The sequence below is a fragment of the Lissotriton vulgaris genome, chromosome 1_2 (genome assembly GCF_964263255.1).
Source record: "Lissotriton vulgaris chromosome 1_2, aLisVul1.2, whole genome shotgun sequence".
In the NCBI taxonomy this organism is placed as follows: Eukaryota; Metazoa; Chordata; class Amphibia; order Caudata; family Salamandridae; genus Lissotriton; species Lissotriton vulgaris.
This window is the reverse complement of record NC_141686.1, coordinates 57,455,495-57,481,033: the sequence shown is the minus strand read 5'-3', so window position 1 is coordinate 57,481,033 and position 25,539 is coordinate 57,455,495. Positions and strand designations below refer to the sequence as shown.

The 25,539-nt window shown below is 45.0% G+C and overlaps 1 protein-coding gene across 1 annotated transcript in view; it reads right to left on the bottom strand.

Annotated features, from left to right (window-relative positions):
• LOC147733911 (potassium voltage-gated channel subfamily KQT member 1-like) overlaps positions 1 to 25,539 on the bottom strand; it is a 911,116-nt gene that overhangs the window by 10,683 nt on the left and 874,894 nt on the right. The window contains exon 8 of the mRNA XM_086952463.1: positions 7,086 to 7,181. Within this exon, the coding sequence (XP_086808589.1) occupies positions 7,086 to 7,181 (96 nt within the window). The remainder of the gene's footprint in view (positions 1 to 7,085; positions 7,182 to 25,539) is intronic.

The following is a 25,539-nucleotide window of genomic DNA, read 5'->3' as shown; positions in this document are numbered from 1 at the left end:
TCGGTGGCCTCGGACTTGAATGGTGGAAGGCGGACTCTCTGGGTTCTTCCGGTGAGGAACGAGGTGATCCATTCAAGTGCTTTTCCTTGTATTCCGATGTTGCTGAGGCGTTGTAAAAGGGTGCTGTGGCAGACTGTGTCGAATGCTGCAGAGAGGTCGAGGAGGATGAGGGCGACTGTGTCTCCATTGTCCAGTAGAGTTCGAATGTCGTCTGTTGCTGCGATGAGGGCGGTCTCAGTGCTGTGTTTTGCTCGGAAGCCAGATTGTGAGGAGTCGAGGGATTTGTTGGCTTCGAGGAAAGCGGCGAGCTGGTTGTTGACAGCTTTCTCGATTACTTTGGCCGGGAATGGAAGGAGCGAAATGGGGCGGTAATTTTTGAGTTCGGTGGGGTCCGCTGTGGGTTTTTTCAGAAGGGCGGTGAGTTCAGCGTGTTTCCGGCTTTCCGGGAAGGTGGCGGAGTTGAAGGAGCAGTTGATGACGTCTCGGAGGTGCGGTGCTATGACGGAGTCTGCTTTGTTGAAGATGTGGTGAGGGCATGGGTCTGTGGGGGATCCTGAGTGGATGGAGTTCATCAGGCGGATGGTGTCCTCAGTGGAGATTGGGTTCCAGTCGTTAAGGGTGTTCAAGGGGGGAGAGTGTTCAGCATGTGGTTGGGTGGGTTGGACTCCGGGTTGGTTGTCGAAGCTGTTGTGGATGTCTGCAATCTTGTTGTGGAAGAATGAGGCTAGGGAGTCGCAGAGGGCTTGAGAGGGGGTGATGTCGTTGGAGTTGGCCGAGGGATTGGAAAACTCCTTGACGATGTTGAAAAGTTCCTTGCTGTTGTGGGCGTTGTTGTCAAGTCGATCCTTGAATGCTGTTTTCTTGGCCTTTCGGATTAGTTGGTGGTGAGTGCGGGTGGCGTTTTTGAAGGCGTCCTTGGTGCTGGTGGTTGGATCTTTTTTCCAAGCTTTTTCAAGGGTGCGGCAGAGTTTCTTGGACTTCTTAAGATCATCGTTGAACCATAATTCGAAGATCACTTTCACCGGAGGATAAAAGGTGAAGCAGCTCTCAAAATACCCATAGGTTGTAAACCATTAGTGCAAGTGGGAGAAATGGGTACTGTGTGTTTGGGCAGTTAGATGGATTAGGAGTTGCATCAAATGGGCATTAATAGGATGCCAGTTTTTGCCCAGTTTGGCAGGTGATATGTTTCTGGTATTCATTACAGTGTTTATATTTCACTGGCTTTCTCCTGTAATCTGCATGGACAGTGTAGCCAATATTTTAGGCTTCAATGATATAAGTCAGCGCGGTCACATTTGCACAAGAGGATCAGCCTAAACACCAACATGCTGCAAGTGATGCCAACTATTTATAAGAGAACTAAGCCCATTTTGACATGGTGTGTGTGATCTTACGAAAAATCGGTGAATCAGATTTGGGCTAGCCATCCTTTCTCATGCCTTTCTCTATTTGGTTTAGTCAGCCCGATGTTGTTGATGCATCTGAAGGCTTCTGAGAGAGCAAGAAGTATGCCATAGCCATGCAGACATATGGTCTCTGACATTTAGTGCACTAGCCCGCCAGTAGAAGGCTACCCATTGAGTTGGGATAATTCTCTGTATATCTAAATTTGCCCACAAGTGTACATGTATGCCATCAGAATAAATCTTCCTCTCTCTCAGTCAGCCAAAGATGTACCAAGTAACATAACAATTTCCTTGCACAACACTGCTGTAGCTATTCCGAAGTATACCAACCACGAGACACCTTCGAAAGTAGAACTATAAATTTCATCATGCTCAAAAAATCATCTTCCCAAATGAGAACAAAAGAATGATGCTACTAATATTTCCATTACCTTAGCCTTCAGATTTTGGGCTCTTATGTTCCCACTGGTGCTTTTGGTTCCTTACAAGGGGTTGGGAAGCTCTGGGCTGCACGACTACCCCACAGACCATCACATGCTTCACCAAGAAATCTCCATTGCCTCCATGCCCATGGTTTATCTCTTTTCATATAATTCTGAGGAATAATCTTGGGTAATAATATGTGAGTTGTGCCTCTGGGCTTCCTTTTGCAAATTATCCATCGGACTCCCTGCTGCAGTTTGTCATTTATTATGACTGTAATTATTGTCCACCTAATGTTCAGAAATGCAATTAATCGCTTAGCCTTTTTTGCCCACTCCGGAGTCTGAAAGCAGGTGGCAAAACAGCAGTCTCCTTATTACCTATAATTCATACACATACTGTATTAAATAATAATGAGTAGTCCTAGTGGAATTACATTATTGCTTCTGCAGAAGTTATTGCACAGCACCAGTAATCTACATATGGTTCATGTGCTTGGGAGACATTTTAAACAGGCTACACCCAATAACAAGTGTATCTGGTTTTATGAGAGGTGGGTTGGTAAATTGGAAACTGCTTTATGCTTAGATATTACATATTCCACATTTAGCTTCTTTATATAGTTTCAGGCTTCAAGTACACATTGTCAGTGTAGTACATGTCTCAATGTGGTATTGAGCAATATACTCAAGACTTTTAGTTTCTTCCAGGACTGAGCTATCAGAAGATGCTGATTATTAGAAGATAATATATATTTTCCATAGAAGACCATGAGGTGATACTATCTTAAAAGCTGGAATAGACACATTTGTTCTCACATTTGTATAATTTTATCAAAATAAATTTCTAGATCATGATTTTAAAGTATGGATAACTGAAGCCACGATGAAGGCACGTGCACCTGCATACATAGCATACCGACATTTATACCACTGTTTTCAGGTGCCCTGGAGATTAGACCTCATTGCTACTTGCAGGTCTCACCACCAATTTTGCCTCTTCGCTGGATAATTTATTTCATGCAATAATTATGCTGATCCTATATTGGCAAGAATCATTACTGGTAGAGGTATTAGCATTCTGAATCTCAAAGATTATGCAGTACTATGTCTTTCGTTCTCATCTCAGTGCTTATTAGTGTCAAGAATTGACTGCTGAGAAGATCTGGTAAGTTTTCTTCCGGACTTCCCAGTGAAATGGTGGCTCGTTCCAGTAACTGTGATTCCACCCTGCACTTAAGTATCCACATAAAATGTGTAGTGTCTCCTTAAAAGGGTCCCAGGAGGGAAAATTACAAGGATAACATCCTCCTTGACAATCTTATAGTTCTTGATTGAGATGAAAAGCAGTTTAGAAGCAGATAAGTTAACTATATAGTCCTCACTGATATCATGGAAGAGGAAAGAGCCAAACAAAACATCCAAAAGAACACTTGGAAATACAGCTGCAAGGAGCAAAAGCCTGGGACAAAAAAGTAGCACAATGGCAATGAACATGATAGAAGATAAGGAACAAGTGTATTGTGACACATACTTCACTCGTTAATCTCGCATTTATATATGATTCAAACAGGAACTGACATCACAGGAATTTTTGATTAGTAATCTCAGACAGAATCCTTTGATCAGGCCTTCCATTTTGAAAACAGCAATTCATAAGGTTTGACCATGACTCTTCCCCCTGATAGATTGTCTTGAATTAGTAAACAAACAAAACAGAGTATGACATCTTTTGCCAAATGCAGCACTTTAGAGCACCCCTACAGCTAATAGTATCCAGGGAAGTGTCAGTGCAGTGCAGGCCACATGGACTCCCTAGAGTAAAGCATCCTGCTACATGCCACCTAACTGCATGGAAAATGCAATGTCTTCCTCTGAGCACTAACAACCACTGGTAAGCACTCAGCATTGATGTGACAATTATTAATAGTGATAAGGTCGCAGCTCATGCTTCTATTTCTAGTACTGTATTTGTTTGCACAACACCCACTTTTCTTTAGCCTTTCAAAGGCTTACCTACACTGCCAGGATTTTGTGTGTACTCAGACAGGGTCCTGTAGAGAGATGAAACCCTATTTGTTGGAGCGGGAAACATCCTTTACAACGCAACTTTTACAACGCACTACCATTACAACGAAACTTTTACAACGCAACATCCATTACAATGCATGTATTTACAACGCAACCATTACAACACATTACACTACAACGCACACCACTACAACGCATACCATTACAACGCATAGCATTACAACACATAGTACCCTTACACTATCCAACACTTACCCTACTGTTGCACCCCCTGGAGTTAGAATAGTAATTTTTACTCCTACACTATCCAACACTTACCCTACTGTTGCACCCCCTGGAGTTAGAATAGTAATTTTTACCCCTACACTATCCAATACTTACCTTACATGCAATGTAATGTTATGCGTTGTAATGGTATGTGTTGTAAATGTAGTATGTGTTGTAGTGGAATGCGTTGTAAAGGTAGTTTCAAAGAATTTGTTGTAATGGTATGCGTTGTAATGGTATGCGTTGTGATGGATGGTGCGGTGTAAAAAATGCGTTGTAAAGGTAGGCGTTGTAAAAGTATGCGTTGTAACTTCATACATCCTGTTGGAGCACATCACTGTTCAGTGCAGATTCCAATACAGAGGAATTTACTTCCCAGCTAATAGCTCTAAAGTGGGTCTATATAAGTAGTTATGTAGTAATGCATGTAGAGATATTTACAGAGTGTAAACCTATCTCCAAAGCCAAAGTGCACTCTACAGAGGTGGGGTGTCTAAATTGGGCGATGGTAGGATATCATATATACAGCTAGGGTACACGAAGAGAAGGTCTCTCCTAAAGTACATTTGGCTCAGTATGTAGGTAAACAAAGAAGATGTTTCGCTTGAAGAGATGGGTAAAATTCTTTTAGGATAGCCTTATTGGAACAACTCAAACGCACTTAGCAGTGAAAAGAAACAGAAGCAAATATCTCTCTGAAATGGGAAACATCCTTTACAACGCAACTTTTACCACGCAGTGCCTTTACGACGCAACTTTTACAACGCAAACCATTACAACGCATTGTGCTGGGGGGCGCTCTAGGATAGGGAATAGGTTTAATTTACTATCCAACACCTTCCCTACTATCCACGGGGACTGGAGTTGGAATAGTAAATTAAACTATTCACTATCCAGCGCCCCAAAGCACTATGCGTTGTAATGGTATGCGTTGTAAAAACTGCGTTGTAAAGGCATGCGTGGTAAAAGCATGTGTTGTAACGTCATACATCCCTCTGAAATCTTCAATATGAAAAGCATAAGACTCCTGAAGAAGAACACTGCCCACAACACCACACAGCTCTTCTGAGACACCGACTAACAACATAACTTGTTTTCGACTGCAGAGATAGGAGACATGTTTGCAGATCTTCAGGAACTGAAGGAGAAAGAAACACCCTGAAGCTTTCAGACAAACTTTTATTCATTTTAGAACACATTAATACAATATATCCTATGATAGAATGATTTTACAATTAAATACACCATGAGGGTTTTAATTAATTTTTGAAATTCAGGATAAAAAATGTTTATATATAGGAAGGAGCTGTACTTACAGTTGATGTAGACATACCTATCCCAGTTATTTTATGTATGCTATGCTCTATGAGACCGAACAAACACATATAATTGCATTTTCTTATACAAACACAAGTGCTTTCCTTTAGGATCATTACCCAGTCTGTGGCTTTCGTTTGTTTGTATTCTCATCTTCTTCTAAGTTAAGCATTTTCTATATAACCCATTTACATTGGCTCCAAAAGGTACCCTGTTTAATTACCCATAAGTAACAGATCGTGAAAACCAATAGCCTCATAATTTACCCTTTCTGAGTGCATTTGTGGAAGTGGGAATTCGACATACATTGCATAGTTTTCACAACCAAAAATATTGAGTTATGGGTTAATAATGGTTGGGTCCACTGTGAAAGTAGGAGAATATTCAAAAGAGTGTGGTTTGTGTGTTTTAACATACCCTTTTCACATAATTTCCCATCTCAGAAACACTTGCAAATGTACTCTGTCAAAGACAGGTTGCTTCCATATATATATAATGAGGTAATAGGGCAGAAGGTTTCTCCATGAGGGAAAATCATTGTGCTGTTTGTCAAATTTCCGCATGCAGTATTTTCCCACTGGTGGAATTTCTGCATGTGTACATTTAAAGCTGGTTAGTACCGTTGGAAGTCAGAGTAACAGAATTTGTCTGTGACTCCCATGTGATCCGAACCAAGGAGCAATTCTTAAAATGCTAGTTTCCAACTTTCAAATCCAATGCTGTCTATTTTTCCCAGTACCTGAGGATCAACAATATCTTCTGAGTGAGCATCCATAATTCATGGACGTGCACCTTAAAGGTAATACTTTTGGCAGAACGACAATTCATTGAATTTCTAGAATTTACTACCATACGGTTGGAACCCATCTGCAAATAACCACATATGGCCCAATTTCGATGAGGGCAGAAAGCCATCCAACAGCTAGTCAGAGTCTTTCCGTCCAACATCTGTGGTTTCCCTCCAACTGCCGTATTACAATACCGGGGTCAGAGGGAAACCCACAGGGGGATTCCGCTGCATTTCTGACAGGCTCGGAAGAACTCATAATCCCATAAAAACGGCAGAGCCAGCATTGACTTCACTGTCGGGATTATGATGTTGCTTTCCACCCACCATGAAAAGGCAGGCGGAAGGTGACTTTGGGGATCCCTAGCAGGCCCCCCCGCCTTCCACTAGGAAGCCTGGAGGGCACATATGGTGCACCCTAAACATCCCTGCACCTTGTGGCAGACACCGCATGGTGTCTGCCACAAGGTGCAGGGATGTTCAAAATCCTCCATTTTACAATCCTCCATTTTACAATTATGCTGTATTTTATGGTTGGCAATTGCTTTGTGAGGCACGCTAACACTCATAGGTTGTATGAGCACTGCATAACAAGCATAAATAATATTGCATCAGTAAGACCAAAAGACCAAGCATTGAAGGTATAGCAAAGTCTTCTTAAAACAAACTCTTTCTGTCTTGTTTGATATGCGAGATACATCCTTGCCGGCTTGGGAAATACTTTTTACACATGTAACAGGTGCATTATAGCCCATGTTGTCTGGCTTTGATAGGCAGAAATCAATTCAATTAACAAGATGACAACATAAGTTCTGGATTTTACTCTGCAGTTTCAAATAAGAATCTTCTTACCTGAATCAGAGAGGCCGCTGCGGGGATTTGCCGATTGAAATGTTTCTGACGCTGCTTTTGTTGCACTTTAAGAGCAAAGCCAGACCCCAGAATTCCCTAGAACAAAAGTACATATTTTACTAACACTTCGACAATCTGACATATTTCATGCAGTTAAAGCGTTACAGTGCCTGACAGTCCTGAAGGATGTGTTGGTTTCCAACATTCCGTGTTCTAGAATGATCCTATTTGATAGTTTCCTGGGAGGCCTCAAACCTAGATAGTTATCATGAAGACTCTCTTGATCAGCTCACTTTGAGCATCTCTCTACTATGACTTTAGTGGACAGCCAAATCAGGGAGCTGAGTTCTCCCACGTGAAAGGGTATTACCAGACATGAGTACAATTAACTTTGTACTACAAGGACTCAAGCTAGGGCTTATTGACGAAGTCCAATGTGGCTGACAAGTGCCACATACCTTTAGTTTATTGTGTTTCATTGAAAAGGTATATGGCCTGTTTCCCTTTTGGCGCGCTGCCATTTTGTTGTTGTGAATCCCAGCCCGTCCCCCCACCACGCTCCCACCTCCCAGCTGACCCTCCCTCGCTCCGCCCCCCTCCACTATCCACTTATGTCAGATGCACTTGCGTGCAGCGTTCACGCGCTGGGGACGCGCCCCACGCGTGCCAAAGGTGTGCCAAAGGTAAGCCCGTCTACGCCCGTCCGCGCCCGGACCGCGCCCAGCGCCAGACCCCCTGGCCCCCGTAAAATCCCCTCCACCCGCTTAACGTACGATGCCGCAACCCTCTTAGCACTTAACCCCGACCGACTCCCAAACTGCTACCAAGCCGTCCCAGGACACACCCATGGACCCTTCACCTGCCACTCCTGCAAGTTCGACTGCATCAAGACCCACACCAAATCCACAAACTCCAAACAGAGCTACGAAACTAACCACCTGAAGTGCATCCTGCTCAACACACGCTCAGTCCACAGACATGCCATTGACCTTTGGAACCTACTCGACACCACATCGCCGGACGTCGCCTTTCTCATGGAAACCTGGATAAACTCCTCATCAGCACTGGACATCGCCATAGCCATCCTGGACGGCTACAAGATCATCCGAAAGGACCGCATCAACCAAACAGGAGGAGGCATCGCCATCGTCCATAAGAACACCATCTGCATCACGACCAGTTCCGACGATAACCTCGCAGCCACCGAACACCTTCACTTCCAGATCCACACCGACCCCAAGACCACACTCAGAGGCACCCTCATCTACAGGCCACCAGGACCCCGCACACAATTCAGCGAAGACATCACTGACTTTATCAGCCCCACGCCCTCCCCTCCGAGGACTATATCGTACTGGGAGACCTCAACTTCCACCTGGAAAAGAACAACGACAGCAACACCACCACCCTTCTAGACAACCTCGCCAATCTCGGACTCAAACAAATTGTTAACACCCCCACCCACTATGCCGGGCACATGCTCGACCCAATCTTCACCTCCAGCAAGCGCCTCTCCTTCAATCACACCACAGCTCTCCATTGGACGGACCACAGCTGCGTTCACTTCAAATACAAAAAGACTACGACTCACAACCACCCACAACCAATTCCCCGCAGAAACTGGAACAAAATTACCACCGACCAGCTCTTCACATCGCTTCACCAAAACCCTCCTGCCAAATCATCGGACTGAAACCAAGCAGCCTCCAACCTCACACAATGGATCACCCACAGCGCTGATGAATTAGCACCATTGAAAAACCATCAATACAAGCAAGGTAGCAAAAAAGCCCCCTGGTTCAATGATGACCTTAAGAAATCTAAGAAGATCTGTTGCACCCTCGAGAAAGCCTGGCGAAAAAACCCAACCACTGACAACCTGGCCACCTTCAAGAACGCCACCCGCAAACACCACCAACTGATCCGATCCACCAAGAAATCAGCACTCAAGGATCGACTCGACAACAACGCCCACAACAGCAAGGAACTATTCAACATCGTCAAAGAATTTACCAACCCCACCGCCGGCACCAACGACATTACTCCCTCCCAAGACCTCTGCGACTCCCTAGCCTCATTCTTCCACAACAAAATCGCTGACATACATAACAGCTTTGAAAACCAGTCCGGAGACCAGTCCACCCCACCCACCTCCGTACTCAAACCCCCCTCCAACAACCTTTGCGCCTGGAACCCAATCACCACTGAAGACACCATCCGCCTGATGAACTCCATCCAATCAGGATAGCCAACCGACCCATGTCCCCACCACATTTTCAACAAAGCAGACTCCATTATCGCACCCCATCTCCGAGACGTCATCAACTGCTCCCTCAACTCCGCTACCTTCCCGGAAAGCTGGAAACACGCAGAACTCAGCGCCCTTCTGAAGAAACCCACAGCAGACCCCACAGAACTTAAGAACTACCGCCCCATCTCGCTCCTCCCATTCTCGGCCAAAGTCATTGAGAAAGCCGTCAACAGTCAGCTCGCCACCTTCCTCGAATCCAACAAATCCCTCGACCCTTCACAGTCCAGCTTCCGAGCCAAACACAGCACCGAGTCCGCCCTCATCGCAGCAACAGACGACATTCGAACTCTACTGGACAACGGAGAAACAGCTGCCCTCCTCCTACTTGACCTCTCCGCAGCCTTCGACACAGTCTGTCATAGCACCCTTATACAATGACTCAGCAACGTCGGAATACAAGGGAAAGCATTGGACTGGATCATCTCGTTCCTCACCAGAAGAACACAGAGAGTCCGCCTCCCCCCTTTTAGATCAGAGGCCACTGATGTCATCTGCGGCGTACCACAAGGATCATCACTTAGTCCCACCCTCTTCAACGTATACATGAGTCCCCTTGCATCCATTGCGTGCCAACACAACCTCCACATCATCTCCTACGCAGACGACACCGAGCTGATCCTCTCCCTCACCAAAGACCCAAACACCGCCAAAACCAACCTACACGAAGGGATGAAAGAAGTAGCCGAATGGATGAAGAACAGCCGTTTGAAACTGAACTCGTACAAAACGGAAGTCCTCATCTTAGGTTCATCCCCCTCCGCCTGGGACGACTCATGGTGGCCACCGGCCCTGGGAAACGCACCCATACCAACGGACCAGGCACGTAACCTGGGCTTCATCCTGGACTCCTCCCTCTCGATGACCAGACAAGTCAACGCTGTCTCATCATCATGCTTCAACATCCTACGCATGCTCAAAAAAATCTTCTGTTGGATCCCCACCGAAACAAGAAAGACGGTCACCCACGCACTGGTCACAAGCCGACTGGACTACGGAAACACCCTTTACGCCGGAACCACAGCCAAACTACAGAAAAAACTCCAACGCATCCAAAACGCCTCAGCCAGACTCATACTAGACATCCCCCGCCAAGCTCATATTTCCGGTCACCTGAAAGACCTCCACTGGCTCCCCGTCAACAAGAGAATAACGTTCCGTCTCCTCACCCACGCACACAAAGCCCTCTACGACCTAGGAACCGAATGCCTCAACACGCGCCTGTCCTTTTACACTCCCACCCGCCAACTACGATCGTCCAATCAAGCCCTCGCCACAATTCCACGCATCCATAGATCCACCATGTGGGGAAGATCCTTCTCCTACTAAGCGGCCAAAACATGGAATTCTCTCCCCACCCACCTCCGCCTCACACAGAACCACCTCTCCTTCAGAAAACAACTAAAAACTTGGATATTCGATAAGTAAAATACCCCCTCCCTCAAGCGCCTTGAGACCCTCTGGGTGAGTAGTGCGCTATACAAATGTTAAACTTGAACTTGAACTTGGCCATGATGATATACAGGTGAGTTAAACTATGTTATAATAATTATAAATAGTTCACATACTTTCCTCAATCAAGTTAATGCTGTCAAATTTCTTGCCTGTTCCATTTAATGGAAGGTAGTGTCAGACAATGGTAAATGTCTAAAGTAGGGTGTTTTAATTATACTGTGTGCAAGTGCTTTTAAAATACTTCCAAGTACTGGACAGAAAAAAACAGACAAAGCAACATTAAACAGAAATTTAATTAAGGATGTATTCTAGGGATTGGTAACAGTACTAAATAAAAACATACTACATAACAATTCAGTATTCCCAAAGGTGATATAGGTTGGCATTAATTGTAGCCTGAGCTTAATTTGTGCATATTTGCAGATGCACTAGCCATAAAATTCGGGCACCAGGATTTATTATTCATCCTCGGACTTTGACGACAAGTTAGATAGAACGGCAGAAAAGGGGAGAAAGAAAGAGTGAAAAAATAGAAAAACAGTGATAAAGGAAGAAAGAAGAGTTGATTAAGGGCTTGCAGGAGTGAGATAAAAGGAGAAGAAGCAAAGAGTGGTGGAATAAAGAGGCATGAAGTGCAATCAAGGCTAGGGAATCTAAGAATTAATCAATATAAACATTCATGTGTGACAATGGTGGGTGGGTTTGTGCATTTCTTCTCTTTTTTGTTTTACAAATTAAGCACTGGTTACAGCTCTTAGCAAGTGGAAAATCAAAAATAGGCCTTTCCAAAAGAAACTATTAGAGAACAAAGAGAATTTATGCCACCCTGTGTGATTACCCAAGTTGCATCAATATTGTTAAAGCATCAAGAACCTGTTAAGTGCAGTGAGCATTTAACAAAAGCAACAGGAGTAAAACTCAAATATCTCTCGTGTTTCTCTCATTGAGACACCCATGACCAGTCATTGATTTAAACACCTGCTCAAACAAACCAAAATGCAAGTCACAAAATTAACATGTCACTAAAAATATTCAACATACCACATACCTGTCTACATATTAGAATACATGCTGCCAACATTCATTAAATAGAGCATTGCTAATTACTAGGAGATAAGTCAGTGGGCCCGATTCACAGAATGAACTTAAGACTCAACCCTAAACTTACTACTATTTTTGTATTCACAGAATGCACTTACTACTTCTGGCATTCACAGAATGAACTTACTACTTTTGGTATTCATAGAAGTTAGGATTTTGTCTTAAGTTTGTCTTAAGACAAACTTAAGACAGACTTAAGACAGACTTAAGACAAACTTAAGACAAAATCCTAACTTCTGTGAATACCAAAAGTAGTAAGTTCATTCTGTGAATGCCAAAAGTAGTAAGTGCATTCTGTGAATACCAAAATAGTAGTAAGTTTAGTATTGAGTCTTAAGTTCATTCTGTGAATCGGGCCCCGTCAGTCAGTCAAAGAAAGCTTTATTTCGGCCATAGGCCATAAAAGCATAAAAACAGGGCAAAACATTATAACAAGATACAGCATTGCAATATTTCATTTCATCATAAAAAACTATATAAATTGTTTCTGTAGTTTAAAATTGCAATGTTTCAAGTAAGCAGGCTTTGACTTCTTCCTCAAGTTAACTCCCCCATGCCTACTCGAAGTCCTTTAGCAGGATGTAGTGCAATGCTAAATAGAATATATCATTTCCTCATTAAATGTAGTACGATACTATAGCAGAATAAAGTGCAATGTGCAATATGAAAAAATATATATATAACTTCTAAATTGGGTAGGGAAAGGGGGAGCAGTGGCAAATATTATAACAAGAAATTATTTTAATCAGATATTAAAACACATAAAGCGGCAGCCAAAAGTAAAAATCTTCATGAGAGCAAACTGGAGGATTTAGAAAATCATTCCCGGAGATCTAATCTTCGCTTAGTTAGGATTCCGGAAGGTATCGAGGGCTCCCAGACCCTGCAGTGGGTCAAATCATTCATTAAACATAAGGTTATTCCAGAGTTTGAGGGCGATCTTACCATCACAAGGGCCCATCGTGTTCCTGCCCGCCCGCTTCCTAACTCTACAATGCCACAAACAATATTGCTAAATTTTACGGATTATTGCATGAAAGAGAGAATATTGACTAAAGCAATCCAACAGAGACAGTTTGCCGTGAATGAGACTGTAAAATTTCGCATTTTCTCTGATATGACTGCTGTTGCGGCACGTAGGAGAAAGGAATTCGTGAACATCTTCCACCTGTTTAAAGCCAATGGGGCACATGCTTCTATCGCCCAGCAGTCCAAATTGAGAGTCTTGGTTAAGGGCAAATTTTTTATGTTCTCCGAATTGGATGAAGCCCAGGCACTTTTAAAAGAGATCTCACAGGGTTCCAGGGCTTAGAAGGTTCTGCTTGATGCAATATATTAGTAATGGTTATTGTTATAAATCTCGGGGCTTGGTAGGTGAGTCTCTTCAGCCCCCGCTTACACGAGGTCGAGCTGTTTCCTATATTATGATCTGACTATAATTGGGGTTTTATGTTTCACATCATACGATTGCTTGCATGTCTCATCAATATCTGATAAAATTGAGAATTGCTGGGGGGGTCAGGGGTAAGATCACTCGGGTGTAATTACATGACACCCAGGTTAAAAGGGGGGGGGGGTGAAATGTGGCTAGCGTGGTTGGCGGGGGTTTTCCACATTCTGCGGGGAGGAGTCATGAGGGGCGGGATGGGAGCATAAGGGGGGAAAAAATTAAGTCCTTTTTTTGCAAATGCATCTATGTCTTTATAAATCCATACTTTAGCTTGACTCTGGCTAAGCTGTTAAAAAAATGTAGTTCTTTTTTCACAAATGTATTCAGGTTTTTTGCATTATTTGTTAAGTTTGACTTTGGGTAAGATATTCAGGGTTTTTGGTTGGCTTTTAACTATGGCTAGCAAAGAATTGCTGAGAATTGCTTCATTTAATGTTAATGGTCTCAACAATAAAAAGAAAATGCGGGCAATTGAATCATGGATTAAAAAAGAAAACCCTGCGGTGATATTTTTACAAGAGACCCATGTACCGGCTGTAAAGCTGCCGGATTTTTCCATGTTCAGGTCTTGGGCAGCTTATAGGGGATTCTCTTTGTCTTCCGCTTCCCATAGAGGGACAGCAATATTTTTAAGTAAAAAATTCATGTGGAGGTTGTTCATTTCGATAAAGATCAGCATGGTCGCTGTTGCTGGGTTCCTTGTATTCTTAGACAAAGACAGAGACCAATAACTTTTGCTACTATATACGCCCCAGCTGAGGATAACCCTAAGGTCTATGAGGATTTGTTTCAGTCCCTAATTCAGGCACTTGGGGAGCTGATTTTAGGGGGCGATTTTAATGTCCTAATGAATCCTAAAATAGACTCCTATGCGCAGGCCAAAAGGCAGTTGACATCTAAATCCCTAAGAACCTTACAACATTATGGAATAACTTTGGACCTACAGGATCCCTGGCGTGTAGCCTTTCCAACCAAAATGGCATTTTCTTGCTGGCCAGGTAGATTTTGTACATCATCCCGTACTGATTTTTTTCTAGTTTCTCAGAGGCTGTGTTTTAACCAGCAGAGATTCCTACATAACAAATTCTCTGATCATGCTATGTCGGTGCTTGAGGTTCAGCTAGGAAATTGTGTTAGGTCCCTTAAACGATGGTCATTGAACAGACAATATCTTCATGAAGAGGATTGCGTGGGTAGTATTGGGATAGAGATTAAAGAATTTTTATTATGAAATAGCGAGTCTGCGCCTTGAGTGTGGTTTGGGATACACTTAAGGACTTTGGGGCAGATTTATGAGGCCGTTGCGCCTCTTTGCGCCGCAATTGCGTCACTTTATTTGACGCAACTGTGGCGCAAACAATGCGCCCTATTTGCAACGTGACGCATCTAGGAGATGCGTCACGTTGTAAAGCACTGCGCCATAAGGAGGCGTTCCTGCGCAGGAACGCCTCCTGAAAGTGGCTGAGTGAAATCTATGAGATTTCACGTAGTCACTTTCAGGGCAATGCTGCGTCAAAACCCTACGCCTGCTTGAAGCAGGCGTAGGTCTTGACGCAGCATTGTGCACATGGTGTACCCCCGAGCCTTGCTGGAGCTGCGTCGCGCTTGCGACGCAACTCCAGCAATGCGCCACATTTCCGGCACAGATGCGTCATGCATCTGCGCCATTTTTGCACCATGGTGCGCCGCATTAAAAATGCGGCGCACCATGGGTGGCGGAGCTGTGGCGCACTGTGGCGCATGTTAACTGGCGCATCCCTGGGGATGCGCCAGTTAACATAAATCTGCCCCTTTGTCCGGGGGTTAATTATCGTAAAGGATGCAGAAATTATTTTAAAAAGTTAGGGAAAATAGGAGAATCTTGAAAGAGAAGGTCCAAGTGTCTTATTCTGCATTTCTTAACAACCCTTCTGTGTTTAACCAGCGCCAGCTTGATCAGGCTAAGCGTAAGCTTAGTGCTAATTATCACTTTCAAAGTGAAGCTTCCTTTCAACAACTCCGCCAAAAAGCATATGAGGAAAGTAATTTTTCCAGAAGGTTTTTAGCCTGGCAGGCTATGGAGCAGGCTGCCACAAATAAAATCAATGTGTTAAAATGCCCCTTAACCGCCTCGCATATAGATGACCCCGTCAAAATTGGGGAAATAATGCTACAGCATTATGAGTCCATTTACGGCCAACAACAGACAGTGGATATGACTTTGTTAGAAAGTTTTTTGCAGAATAATGGATTACCGACACTTTCGAGTTTAGAAAAATTATCCATGGCAAGCACCTTCACTAAGGAAGAGTTGGAGGGTCGTTATTAAGAATCTACCAAATGGCAAGGCCTGTGGCCCGTATGGGTATCCACCCGAATTATGTACGTTTTTTTTTTAGCTCACTTGCGGAATTTTTTCTTCGATTAGTAAATTCTCTGCTGGGGGGTATGGGGGGGGGGAAATATCAGAGACCTTTAGACAAGGTAACATAGTTAGCTTTGTGAAAAAAGATAAGGACAGCGATGATCCAAACTCATATCGCCCGATAACGTTGTTAAAATCAGCTTATAAAATTGTCACCAAATTGTTATCACCTTGGTATTGGTATCAACATGCAGAGCAATTGATCCATTTGGATCAGAATGGTTTTATTGCTGGTCGGCATCCGGCCACCAACACACATTATTTAACTGAGGCGCTGGATTATTTTATTATATACAGCGGATTTCCGCACTAGTCCTTCTATTAGACGCTGAGAAGGCTTTTGACCTTGTTGTGTGGTAGACATTGTTTAGCATCTTAGGTCACTTTGGTGTTCCCCCAAAAATGACGTCCCTGAATTATACTTTATATAATAATGCTGAAGCTAATGTAATTATCAATACGTCGGTGGTCGGGCGGGTTAAAGTAAAACGGGGCAAAAGGCAAGGGTGCCCTTTATCGCTGGTTTTATTTGCTTTCTTTATTGAGCCATTGGCGATAGCAATAAGGAACTGTGCTGATATCCGCCCCCCAATTCCATCTATGGCGAAGTTTAATTTATACGCCGACAATATCATGCTTATTATTAAACCTGAGATAGAGGTTCAGGCTAAAGTTTTCCTGCTTTCTGAGGATTTTGAGGCTTTAGGTGGATATCATATTAATAAAAGGAAAACCGAAATCTTACAATGTGGTGGAGCAAGCTGGGATCTGCACCCTGATATCCTTCCTTGCGTCAACTTTTTTCTTTCCAACCATTCCATGTATTTTAACAGGCTCTTTTTTAACCAAGTAGAGTCAATGTTTATAGCTTTTCTTTGGGCTAAAAAGTCATCACTTATTGCACTTAGCACTTTATATGAAGAAGTGGAACAAGGAGGATTAGCTCTTCTGAATCTCAGGGATTATTACTATGCTTATTTTGCTCAATATTTGTCTAGATTCAAGCCTGAATTACAGTCAAACCTTTTTATTATTAGTTTTGTGGATACGATGTGTAAGGAAAGCCAGATCCACTCCCCTCTGTTAATCTTCAAATCCCCTAAACTGGCTAGCTATAAGTGCATTCATTGTTTTTTTTTAAACGACAGGCGCTCTATAAAAGATACTCCTTCCCTGTAATTTACTCAGCCACTTTATTATCTGGCATTCTACCATTAGCAGGTATTCTGCAGTCCTCAGACCTCACTTTAAAATGGGCCTCGGTAGGATTCCGTAAGGTCTCAGATTTTCTGAGGAATGGAAGATGGCTGACCATGACTGAAATGTCGCAACTGATTGTTAATGATTTTATTCTTCTAGGGACATATAACATCTTCCATAAATTCCTTGCTGAATTAGATGTCTCTCAAATTGGCGAACAACATCAGCTAGTTATTGAACTTTTAGAAGAGGCACCTAGCAGAAAACCTGGGGTATGGAAAAAGCGTTTAGCTCTAGTTAGGGGTATGGATCTTGGACAGAAGACAAATAAAAAAGGAAGGATCAGGAGGATTTTGAAAATTCTGCTAATTTATGGTCAGTTATTAATAAACTTAATTTTAGCACACTAAGAGGGAGGAATTGGCGAAGGACGTTGTTTTTTAGTAAATGGCAACTTTACTGAACTCCTCTTTCTCATTTGAAAATGTTTGCCAATCATTCAGTGCATTGCTTTCGTTGTAACAGTCAGCCTTCAGCTAATTGGTCGCATATTATACTGCAATGCCCTAGGATTCAGAAGTTCTGGGAGGACATCTTTTCCTACTTAAAAACTGAATGTTGTATTCATTTAGTAATGAATGATTTATTAATGACTTTTGGGTTCGATCAAGATCTTCTCTTTCCCGACCAACTGCTAAAATTCTTCTACATTGCAATGGCAGTAGCTAGATCACTTTTATTGCAAAGATGGCGTATTGATTCAATTCCTTCCGCCCTGGAGTGGGTCCATAATATGAAAGTGGTTAGAAGAAGTGAACGCACTTACGCACTTCGGGTGGGGGGGTCGCAGGAAGTTTAACAAAATCGGGGCTACATATTTTGATTAAGATTGGGAGGGGTGATTGCCTTGGATATATGGCTTAAAAAAATATATACCATTTTTGTCCGTTTGTATTTCTCCCTGATGTTTTTAAGTGCTCTACGTATTCAACTTTTTGGATATTTAATGTAATGCCCTAAGGTAATCTTTTCTATATGGATGTTTGGGTCTTATGTTTTTTTTTTTTGGTACTGCAATTCTTGGACTTCAATTAAAAAAAATATATTTGTTACTACAATAACTTTGTAGATATAAAAAGTATTGTTAGTTAAAAACAGCTATAATTGTTGATTAAAAAAAACACCTTGATGGAGAAATAATTACGATGGGGGTAAACATACAGTGCAGTATGTGTATACCACTTAGCTCTAATAGGTGCATAAAGTGGCGTAGGTTCTAATCATTGCAAAACTAAGTTTTTTTTTAGAGTTTTCTTAATAGTAGTTCTAAGAGTGCACCACACTGAGTATAAAAACATTGATATGAAAAACACAATAGGGGTGACAGTTTCATACTTAAAAAGCCTAAATGCCTTTGTACAGTGTCTACTCCCCATGTTCCTGCATAATTGTAGTAACCATCGCAACCTGGTGTTGTAGATGTTAGTACATTATTCTCCTCTATCAAAAATTGCAGGTGCCCTAGGAGTACGCGTGCAATGTTTTTTCGACAGACATGTAGGAGGTTTGTTAGGCGATAGTTCGCTGGGTTAAGTGGTGAGCCCTTTTTACAGATGGGAATCATTTCTGCCCCAGCCCATCTGGAAGGCCTTGCCATACCTTGCAAAACGGCATTAAATAGAGACCACAGATTTGGTGCCCATATTGAGGGCTCAGAACGAAATAGATCGCCAGGTATCTTATCCAGCCCTGGTGCTTTTGCTGGCCTTTCCCAGTGCCTCTGAAATCTCCTTCAATGTACAGGGAGGTGCATCTAGATTTAGCAACTCACAATCTATAATGTTGGTTTCCACCCTCCCCTCTTCCTCTGTTGACCTTGTATATAGAGATTTAAAATGGGCTCTCCAGACTTCTTCCCCTAGGTTTGATGCTATGGCCGATTTATCTTTGGATTTCCCTGTCTTACCTACATTCCAGAAGGCTCTCATGTCATGGTTATCCAGCGCTATTTTTATTTTTCCCCATTTTTCACTATCCCAGGTCTTTTTGGTTTTGTCTTTAGTATGTTTATGCTATGTCTGTGTAGGGTTTTTAGTAAATACAGGAAGATTGGCGCTCAGACTAATTTGCGTGGTCTCTACTATGTTCAGAGTATTTGCAGTACTGCCAGGTCGGGGGGACTACCCTGTAACCCCCGAAAATGTGTGAGTTGAGGACCCACACGAATAATGAGAATACAGTCCTGGGCACACGTAATAGGGTTATGACTGTGGTTGAAATGTCTCGCTTCACTCGAAATATCTGTGGTCAACACCAGTATGTAATTCAAATGTCTTTAATAAAAGAAAAGAAAACAACCAGCCAACATGTGTTTCGTCACATAGGGGAAGTAACCTGGGACTTCTTCAGGGCTGTGTGGCGATGCAGGGAAGTAATGCGATGTTGCGAGGTGGGTGATAATTCCAACCCAGCTGCGGTGTGTTAGAGAGGACCAAATCCGGTCAACTTCTCGGTTCCTGGTGGGCGAGGGCGGGCAACTCCGAGTATATCACTACAAAAAAATTATATGTGGTCATAAGTGGGGGTGTGAAAAAAGCCTGCAGCAACGTGTGGACGCGAAGGTTGAGCTCCCGAGAATATTACACCATGGGTAATATGTTCAGGTCAGTCCATTGTCTCTGGGATGTTAAAGAAGGCGGATGCGTCGTTTCACGAAGTATCTCAATGTTGTCTGATGACCTGGGAGGAGACACTGGTCCTGTCTGGTTTTCCGGATGCGGAACAGACATTTTGAGTAAAGCAAGACATTTCAACCACAGTGATAACCCTATTACGTGTGCCCAGGACTGTATTCTTATAGTATTTTTATAATGCGCTCTAGATTCTGTAATGCCTGCCCTATCATTCATTCTAATGGAAGTTAAAAGGGTTTGCTTCGCTACCTTACAATGTTTATTGAACCATAGGTGCCTTTGTTTGGCGTTCGGCCTAGGCCTTTTGCTGTTATGGAAAAAAGGTGCTAAGACAAGGAGCATATCCTGGTGATTTTTAGTAATTCTCGTTTGGGAGGGTGTAGTGCTGCTGGTCACAGAAAGTTGGAACACAGCTTCAGGGAAAGAGAGAATTTGTTGATATAGGGTGGCCACTTTGTCCTGTGGTTGTACTAGTTCCCCCCAACGTACTCTCCTCCCTCCTTCAGTCAATACTAAGCTGGAGTCAGATTTTGGGGATGCACTATGATGACTTTCAGCAAACAGAAGTGATAATTCTAGGACCAAAGGATTATGGTCACTTTCATAACGTTGGCTGACCTTGAAGTCAAGGGCCCTATGCCAAAGTCTAACATCCACCAGAATGTAGTCTAAAATTGATGCCTGCTCGAGTCTGTGGAAGGTGAAGTTCCCGGGACTATCAGATAGCAATCGACCATTAGAGGACCTCAGTGAGTTGTTTAGTGGGAGTGCGTTCATTTGTAGGACCAGCAGAGTCCATGCCCGTATAGGTGCAATATTGGGCTCTGGGATTGCCCAGACTGAGTTCTCCTCACCTGTGATGCTTATAGATAAACCATTCAAGGACTCAAATTTACAATTAAAATCCCCGCCTAAGATGACCCAAAAATTCTCCGGTATAGTTTGGAGAAATGAAGTCAGGTAGTCAAGAGTATGCGAGGATTGCCCATAACAAACTGGTCGAGAGTAAACATTAGTCAAAGCATTCCTAATAGAGTTAGGAAAGGAGAGAAGAACACACAAGATACCTATCCCTGCTGACGAGGGGTGAAACCCCGAAACACGTGTCCAGGGATGGCTTAGACAGCGAAGATAGCAGAAGATCGAAAGATGATGCATCTCGAACACTTTACTACATTGACCAGAGTCGTTAGAAGCGACACCGCCGGTGTGTGAGTAGTGTGTGACCCCACCCCCATTTGTAACTTTAAAGCTCCCTTGAGCAGCGGGCTGACGAGCCTGGGATCACGCACCTACGCGCCGGAGTGGTACTATACCTGGCAGATATTGGCAGCCATCGGCAACCCCAGAACACTGCCTATCCCTGCTGACAAGGGGTGAAACCCCGAAACACGTGTCCAGGGATGGCGAAGACAGCGAAGATAGCAGAAGATCGAAAGATGATGCATCGGGAACACTTTACCAGAGTCCTTAGGGGCGACACCGCCGGTGTGTGAGAAGTGTAGGACCCCACCCCCATTTGTAACTTTAAAGCTCCCTTGAGCAGCGGGCTGACGAGCCTGGGATCCCGCACCTACGCGCCGGAGTGGTACTATACCTGGCAGATATTGGCAGCCATCGGCAACCCCAGAACACTGCCTATCCCTGCTGACGAGGGGTGAAACCCCGAAACACACGTCCAGGGATGGCGAGACAGCGAAGATAGCAGAAGATCGAAAGATGATGCATCGGGAACACTTTACTACATTGACCAGAGTCCTTAGGGGCGACACCGCCGGTGTGTGAGTAGTGTGCGACCCCACCCCCATTTGTAACTTTAAAGCTCCCTTGAGCAGCGGGCTGACGAGCCTGGGATCACGCACCTACGCGCCGGAGTGGTACTATACCTGGCAGATATTGGCAGCCATCGGCAACCCCAGAACACTGCCTATCCCTGCTGACAAGGGGTGAAACCCCGAAACACGTGTCCAGGGATGGCGAAGACAGCGAAGATAGCAGAAGATCGAAAGATGATGCATCGGGAACACTTTACCAGAGTCCTTAGGGGCGACACCGCCGGTGTGTGAGAAGTGTGCGACCCCACCCCCATTTGTAACTTTAAAGCTCCCTTGAGCAGCGGGCTGACGAGCCTGGGATCCCGCACCTACGCGCCAGAGTGGTACTATACCTGGCAGATATTGGCAGCCATCGGCAACCCCAGAACACTGCCTATCCCTGCTGACGAGGGGTGAAACCCCGAAACACGTGTCCAGGGATGGCGAGACAGCGAAGATAGCAGAAGATCGAAAGATGATGAATCGGGAACACTTTACTACATTGACCAGAGTCCTTAGGGGCGACACCGCCGGTGTGTGAGTAGTGTGCGACCCCACCCCCATTTGTAACTTTAAAGCTCCCTTGAGCAGCGGGCTGACGAGCCTGGGATCCCGCACCTACGCGCCGGAGTGGTACTATACCTGCCAGATATTGGCAGCCATCGGCAACCCCAGAACACTGCCTATCCCTGCTGATGAGGGGTGAAACCCCGAAACACGTGTCCAGGGATGGCGAAGACAGCGAAGATAGCAGAAGATCGAAAGATGATGCATCGCGAACACTTTACTACATTGACCAGAGTCCTTAGGGACGACACCGCCGGTGTGTGAGTAGTGTGCGACCCCACCCCCATTTGTAACTTTAAAGCTCCCTTGAGCAGCGGGCTGACGAGCCTGGGATCCCGCACCTACGCGCCGGAGTGGTACTATACCTGCCAGATATTGGCAGCCATCGGCAACCCCAGAACACTGCCTATCCCTGCTGACGAGGGGTGAAACCCCGAAACACGTGTCCAGGGATGGCGAAGACAGCGAAGATAGCAGAAGATCGAAAGATGATGCATCGCGAACACTTTACTACATTGACCAGAGTCCTTAGGGACGACACCGCCAGTGTGTGAGTAGTGTGCGACCCCACCCCCATTTGTACCTGGAGAAGAAGTCTGTATCTGTTTAGCCTTACAACCCAAGTGCACTCCAACCCAAGTACACAGGCCCCCAGAGGGTCTCTGCCTAGCCCCCTGGACTGCTGGGATACTAAATGACGCATAGCCTACTCTGTGTGTCTGCTCAGGTCTATTTTTCCTGGAACATACAAAGTTCATGTAGATCTATGAACGCCCCCCGCCAGTCTGGGAGATCCAGTTTCGAATTGAGTCCTGCTATATTCCAAGACATTATTGGTGAGCTTGGCAATCCTGCTGTAGTCGCTAAAGGAACCTGGGAGGTGGGACTTGCCCTTAGTTGAGCCTGATGTATGTCTGTATGCCCCTCCCCTCCCCTGGGGCAGAATTCATAGACCAAATTTGTATTGCTAGATGGAGTAAAGTTCGAATCTAGCGGGCTGGCCTCAAATATCTGATCCCTATCACTATGCTGCCTCCCATTCCCCTCCTTTTGCACTGGCCCACCCTGGTACAAATGTCTCTTTCTGATCTCAAGATTATCACTGGGCCTTTCATGGGAGGTACTTTTGGGCCTTAGTCAGTCTTCCGAGTCTAGAGGGTTAAATTTGTTAGCGAGGGGGAGGTTGTAAATCAATGATGTTGGACGGTCCCTACCTATTCGCAGCATAGGGCCGCCCTGATCACTCATTCCCCAATCGTTGGGCGTTCTTCCCATATTATGTGACATTATCCTAGGAGGGCGTAAGTATTCCAAGGGCAAGGTAGAGATAACCCCAGCCTCCCTAGGGTAGCCCCACTCCAGAATGTATTGGACAGTCCTGGGGTCCCTGTAGTTGATCACTATGCAGTCCCTGGCTATGTCCTTTCGCTTCCACCCCAGCCAGCTTACACTACGTGTAAGTATGATTTTGTTCAAATCTTTGTTGGGGAAATGCCTATATTTGGTTAACCAATGTGTACATTTATTTTTGAGTTCATATTGAGATTCCCCTCGCCCCCTTTCCAACTTGGGTACTCCGGCTAGCACAATGACATAGGGGATAGAAGATGGGGGCAAATTGATACAGGGTAGGGTAGGCTGAATTTCCCTAGATTTTATATGTGCAGAAGCCCTCTCACCGACCTCATTAGTTTTACTAGCTTGTTGTAGAACAGGTGAAACTGATGTGGGTGGTGATACCCTATTTACAGGTTCGGGGAGGGGACTACTGGTAGGCCTCTGCTGAGTATTGGCTTGATCCAAGCTCTGTGTGGGAGTCATTCTGGTTACCGGAGCTGCATTCCTATGGGTACTGACGTTGGATCTAGCGGGGACAGACAATGGGGTCCATTAGGATGACGGGCGGACTTTGCCCGCCCGTCATCCTATCGTAAATCGGGACCGCCCGCCATAAGGGCGGGGGTCCCGGGGGTGCCATTAGGATGTGCCCGCCACAGTGGCGGGCACATCCTGTATTTTCAGCATCGTGGCGGGCGGTGCTCTCTGCACCGCCCGCCACAATGCTGAAAATGCACTTTCACATTTTCATTTGCAAAGCGGCAGGCACCGCGCGGTGCCTGCCGCTTTGCAAATGAAAATGAAGGGGGGTACCACAGGTACCCCCCATGTGCACCCCCCCACCTGTACTTCAGTCTGGGGGCCCGCAGGGGGCCCCCAGAGTGAAGACCACATGCCTTTCCGTGGCGGCAGCGCCGCCGCGGAAAGGCATCTGACAATGCCCATGGTAATATTGCGGGCGGTGTCTGACAGACACCGCCTGCATGTTACTCGTTTTCCGCCCTGGCCGCAAGCCGACCGGGGCGGAAAAGTGGCGGGCGGTGTTTGCCACCGCTGCGGTCCCCCCCCGCCATTGTAATGTGGCAGGGGGGAAAAGGGTGGCATGCAGACATTTCTGTCGGGCGGATCGCCACCGCCACCATGGCGGAGGCGATCCGCCCGACATCATAATGGGCCCCAATGTGTCTAGAGCAGTTGTGGCTACCTTAATTGTGTGCAGAGCCAGCTCTGTAACAAGGGATTTGGTGGTCTCAGTTGTATGGAGAATAAGATCTACTTTACCCACCCAGTGGTCTACCGATATCGATAAATTGTCATTTCGAGCTGTTAGCACATCAAATTTGTCTTTTACCACCAATCTAAAATGTACTTTAAGGTCCGACACCAATTTAGACACCAACAGGAGTTGCTCCGAGGTCACATGTGACCTATCGCCTGTTCCTGGTTCCCCTAAAGTATTGTTTAGTAACGTGTCAGGAGCTTGTTTGTTCCTCTTAGCTCCCTTGTGCGTGATGTTGGGTTTCTGTTTCTTTGACCCCCCCTTTCTTCTTTCCTCCGCTCCCCACAGGAGACTTGGGAGCATATCCTGTTCCGGTCTGGGCTCGTGTCCTTGGGGGCTCTGGATCTGAGGTCTCGGTGGGTGATGAAGATGGAGACACGACCCTAAATCAGGGAGTGAGGGGCTTGGAGCTAAGATAGGTGTTAGAGAGAGACGCCTCTCTGTACGCTCGATTTCGGAGGAAACGGCTCCAATTGCCTGTTGGAGCATTTTGTCAATTGCAGTGGGTTGTGCCAGTGTAACTCTTGGCTCGGTGGTAGATCCTTTAGCTGAGGGGGGGGTTGTTGGCCCATGATTACATACAAAGGGACCTACACAGTACATACGTTTCTTATTAGCTTATTGAGGGAGGAGAGGCACTGTTCATTTATGGATACACTGACCTTGGTTTCTCGGTGCCCCAACAAGTTGTCATCTGTATAGAACAGGAGAGGGGGGTGACCCAGCCCAGTCTCATCCGGTCTGGGTCGGGCACAGACGGGCCCGCCCTTGGCGCGGCCCTGGCTTGCCCAGTGCTCACAAGAAGGATCAGAATATCAGAGTTTTAAGAGTTTGCAATGTCAGTG